General features: G+C 40.0%; 1 protein-coding gene across 1 annotated transcript; it reads right to left on the reverse strand.

Moving 5' to 3' along the window:
• Window positions 1-2,314: 2,314 nt before the first annotated feature.
• NAP1L2 (nucleosome assembly protein 1 like 2) lies at window positions 2,315-4,793 on the reverse strand. Its single transcript, XM_005709624.3, is given in 4 exon segments — window positions 2,315-3,273; window positions 3,276-3,469; window positions 3,471-3,669; window positions 3,672-4,793. Coding segments are annotated over 4 exon segments (1,365 nt in total). The 5' UTR covers window positions 4,435-4,793; the 3' UTR covers window positions 2,315-3,064.
• Window positions 4,794-5,529: the final 736 nt, after the last annotated feature.

The raw sequence follows: 5,529 nt of genomic DNA on the forward strand, positions 1-5,529 counted from the left end.
TGATTCAAAGCAAAACCTCTTAATTTTTTCGAAGTACAGACAAAAATAAAGTCACTTTGCCATCCACCAACCATCCCTGCCATGATAGCTTTAATGAATAGCTAAACCTTTTTATCAATTACTGCCTTATCCTTTTTCTAGTTTCTCTTCCTTATAGGTAAGATTTATTGAACTACCAATATCCCCACTTCCTTAGACCATCCACCAAATCATGCAACCAAAGCTCAAATCCGGAAGTATGTTTTTTTTTTTTTAACACCCACTTACTGATAACATACAATGGTTCTCTCTCACAGCAATGAGTAAACCCAACTTGTTCAACTATGGGTATGTCCTTGGTGGTCTTCAGCTGAAGGTCACTGACAAGAGATACAGCAAAGGGGGCAGGCCTGCCCTTATAGAAAGCCCAGAAGCAGATTCACTACTCTGTTTCATAGAGATAAGAGAAAAGGACAGGATTGATAGTCACTCAGTTGTGTCCAACCCTTTGTGACCCCATGGACTGTAGCCTGTGGGGCTCCCCTTGTCCATGGAATTCTCCAGGCAAGAATACTGGAGTAGACTGCCAAGGAGGGACTTCAAAAAGTCTGATATTCCTCTGTGAAATAGCAAGAAAGATACACCCATTTTCCTTACTTTTATTACACAGTAACAGCACCCACTCTTAAAAGGGGACCAATTTTCATGTGTGGGAGGGGTTTTGAGGGAGCCAGAAATTTAACAAAGGTCATAATTATTGGTGGTGAAAAGCATGAAAAAGTCTACATTTATCAAGTATACATTGGAAGCATTTCCTGATTTGAGGTTCCCCTATCATAGTTGTCGATTTCCCAATATCTTGTCAACTATTGCAACCCCAGAGAAAATCAGGTGAGTGTTTACCACTGTCCCTAGGAGAAAGATATTATATTTTTCTCTGAGCAGAGGGGAGTAGAAGTACTAGTTAGGAAACCATTTTAAATGCAAGAAGCATATTTGGCAGATGTCACCACTCTCCTGTGAAGGAAGGAGTGGAGTGCAGGGAGCACATTTTAATTTTGTCACTAGGATCGTCAGCCAAGCCCAGGGAAAAGGAAGCCTGCCTGCTGATACATAGTGGTGTTTCAAGATGATGAGCAAGAAAGCCCTGTCCATTCTGGGGTACAGTTCTCTTATCTCTATTATATTAGAGGAGGGTCCTGGTCAGACAGAAAAGGAGAAAAAAACCCATACCTTCCTCCTCAGTTGATTGTAAAAAAGAGACAGTGGTAAGAAAAGCAAGTCGTGTTCAAAACTTACCTCTTTGAGCCAAAATCCGAAGGAGGAATGTTCAATAGTGGAAGAAAAAAGTCACAAGCAGAGGAGCTTTAGTTCCACTTTAATTTTATAATTTTGTGGGATCACACCACAATCACTTGGGATGGAAGAGTGGATAGGCAACAATAACAAGATACAGTTAGCACTTCCAAGCCACTCTCAGCTCTAATATGGCATGGAAGGGGTTAAGAAGTTCGCTGTTATCCCAGAGAGATAGATGTGGCCTTCACAGAGTATACTAAGGGGGGCAGCCAAACTTCTGTGTTTCCACACTTGAGGCAGGCAAAATTAGCTCTGGGACAAAGTCAGCTCTCTGACCAGCCACATCCCATGGTTCTCGATCAGTGCACTCCCAACCAATGTCATAAAGCAATATAAGTCCCTTTACCCCCTTTACATTCAAGTAATGATGTGGAAGAGTATGCTGAAATATAGACTAACACACATGAGCCTGTTATTTTTAGAGTATTTAAATTATTAAATGGCAATGAATTTACTGTTGCTGATGTTTAGTCTCTAAGTCATATCTGACTCCTTTGCGATCCCATGGACGGTAGCCTGCCAGGCTCCTCCGTCCATGGAATTCTTCAGGCAAGAATGAATACAGCAGTGGATTGCCATTTCCTTCTCCAGGGGATTTTCCTGACCCAGGGATCAAACCCGTTTGTCCTGCATTAGCAGGCAGATTCTCTAACCTAGATACATTAAAACTGAGATTTTTGTTTTCCTACAGTCTTGGGAGGTGGAGATGGACTCATGATTAAGATTAAATCAATTATAAACATAAAAAGATACACTTTCTTTGCACATCTAAGGATATTTTTAGCAAATTTGCATGAATATATAAACACACAGAAAAAGAACAGTAGGCAATAAATCAAAACATAAACAATGTTTATCTTTGAGGATTGGGTATAATGGATTTTGGTCCTGCAATAAACATATTACTTTTACAATTAAAAAAGGTCAGTTTTATAACATGAAACAATGAAATTTTTATTCATTTTGTGGTGAAGGAACATTAAAATTTTTTTCAAAATGATAAAGTGATCACTTTCAATGAATGTAGGAAAAGAGAATTATACATTCTAATTACAGTTTACACAATTACACAGAACAATACATGGCAATCTTTGGAAAATACTTTGATTAACACTTCACTGATAAATAAATTTAATACAACTAAGTTTCATTATTTATCACGGTCACATAAAATACAATAGCTTATGAACAAGCTGTTATTAACAAATGTAAAATGTGATTTTGCCTGAAATTGTTAACCATATGCAGGTGTTTTCTTAAGGATTCAAGTTTTAAGTTCTATTGCATTTTTATTGCAAAATGAAGCAGGCACAGCAAAATTAAACACAGTAGCTAAAGAAAACACAAATACAAAAAACAGCAAAAGAACCTTGAGTTGGTTCTGCAGAATTTTCTTTTAGAATAAATATTGATCTCATTTAGTAGTTCTGATAATGTTCATAGCTACAGATTAATACTTACATGACAAAAGGACTTCAGAAGGATTAAACTACACAATACTATATTAATATATCTTAAATCATTTACCACAGTCCACATTTCTTGAAAGTATTCTATGCTAAAATGCAAGGTCAAATGAATTAGTATTTGAACTTCTCATATTTCTGAGACATACATTTTTAACTTACACTACAAGAAAAATTAACAATACAAGACTGTAATTAATTATTATATTTTGAGTAACTAGATCTAGGACAATTAATTTCAGGGCCATGTACACTCTGCTTTAGTGATCAATGTTTTCTACTATTGCTTCAGGATTTTTGCAACAAGCTTTAACTTCCTCAATTGCAACCATCCGATTATCACAAATAATTTTGTCATAAATTTCATCATTAACTTCCCTAACTATCCCTTCTTGCTGAGATTAAAGCGCATCACCTGAGAAAAATAATACTGATCTTGGGATTATGTAAGTACATAAATTGTGCCAGGTAGAAAATCATCCTTTCCATCCTTTCCATTTGAGTTGATTCCTTGAGGAGTAAAGAAATTGAAGAATGAATCCTTGGGAAAATCTTCAGTCACAGTCCGGACTGTTCCCTAGACGCGGTGCTTCTGCTTTTTCTTGACTGTTTTCAAAGTGACATTCTTTCCTCCATTCCAATCTATTTTATAGCCTATGCAATACAATCGCGGTTCCCCTATAGGGATGGGGATCATAATATGCTAGCCTTGACTTCAGCATATAGGTCTTTGTCAACAGCTCATTTTTGAAATATTCATTTGGTTTGAAGTGAAACTCTAGTGTGAAACTGAGAGGTTCACCGGGATCTGAAAGCTTCACTTTAATATCTGTCGGGAGCTTCAGAATAGGCTCATCATATTTTTAATCAAAGGAGTCAGTGTGTCAACGTTTTTTAAGACAGTCAGCCAAAAATCAGGAATTCCTTTAGGATCCTCTTCTTTATTCTCATCTCCAGCTGCCTTGGTGTTGTCGTCATTGTCATCATCATTGCCATCCTCCTCCTCCTCTTCAACAGCATAATCATCATAATCGTCATCCTCATCCATGTAGTCATGTAGCAGACCCTCCTCATTACCACACATCTCTTCCTCATCATACATCTCATCATCACAGTCCTCAGAATCTGATTTATATTCACATTCCTCTTTTGTAGGCTCATAGATTGCATTGATTATCTGACATCTTTTTTCCAATAAAGGCTGATACATTTCAGCAAACTTTCTTTCAATACCATGAAATTCCCTCAGGAATTTGGACTCTAGATTGGCCACTCTAGTTTGAAGCTTTTCGAGGGCTAACACACGGTATTTAACTTTCACAAGTAGACTTTCAACAAAGTCTGTATCTAAAAGATAACCGATAAGTCCTTTTGGATGGTCTGGGTCTGAATCCTCATCAGTTTCTTCACCTTTTTCCCCGCCTTCCCCGGACCCAGCAGCATCCTCTTCACCTTTTCCCCCTTCTTCCCCAGGACCCACGGCAGCTTCTTCACCGCGGTCCCCATCATCTCCAGGCCCAGCCGAGGCATCTTCACTGCTCTCCGGCTGCTCCCCGGACCCCTCCATCATTACCTTATCACCAGACTCTTCTTGACTGAACAGTTCCTTGTGGTCGGCTGACTCGGCCATTTTTCCAAGGACCTCACACGCCTAATTGGCTACCGTCAAGTTCAGGAGATCTGACCTCCACAAGGAAAGACTCATCGGAATATCAGACGCGGCGCTGACTGGGACAGAAGTGAAATGAAAGGTAGTGGTCTGACTGTGTTGCGGGGGCCTAGAGCTACGGTTGAGGCTGCTGCCAGGATGAAGGCGGTGCGGAGGCTGTGCGAACCAGAGGCAGCGGTGTCCTGGCTGGGGCACAGAGAGCAGCGATGGCCGCAGTGACCTGCAGGAGCAGGCCAGAGACTGCAGAGAGCCGCAGTGCGCTGATCTCCGCAAGCATCAGCTGCTACAAGAAAAAACCGGTGCCGCTATGATTATGCAGCTGTCTCTTGCCTAGATTTTTTTGGTGCAAATAGCTTGCTGCGTCACTCCCTCCCTCTCCCACAACTCTGCTCTAATTTCATTTGCTGGGCTGCAGTGATCGACAAACCATGAGCCAATAAATTATTAGATCTATCAAGTTCCCAACTCGTCTCACCTTCCCAGGTTCTCTAATATGGCTGCTTCATCCCCCTCCCGCTAGTCCCACAGCACCACCCGGGTTTTCTAGAAACCAGGTTTTACTAGCTTATTCTTTCCGTTTTCAACTGGTGTTATATTTTTATAATTTCAAAAGAGAAAATAGCAACTAAAATGTCAGATAAAGCATTCACCCATCCTAAATCTGTCCCTTTGATTTTAGCCCTGGGCTCTGGGAAGGAAAGAGGTGAGAGGGAGAAGAACTTACAGAGAGGTTAGATGGGAAAACACTAAAAAAATTAGCAAATGCTGGTCTCAGGGTGGTGTAACTGCCAGTGATTTAAATATTCTGTATTCTGTTTTTCTGTATTTTCCACAAGCTATATGATAAGTGACCAGTAATTTTAGATTGGAAAATCTCCCTTAACATTTCCTGGGGTAGTGGGTGGGGACAGGAAGGAGAAGTTTAGATGGTTAGGAGGCGGTTGGGTTAAAGAGAACTTGCGATGAAGAGCCAAAATGCTGTATCCCACTATATGAGTATCCCACTATATAAAACCTCTGTATATGTATCCCACTATATAAAACCAGCTGTCTGTC

Source organism: Capra hircus (genome assembly GCF_001704415.2).
Source record: "Capra hircus breed San Clemente chromosome X unlocalized genomic scaffold, ASM170441v1, whole genome shotgun sequence".
Lineage (NCBI taxonomy): Eukaryota > Metazoa > Chordata > Mammalia > Artiodactyla > Bovidae > Capra > Capra hircus.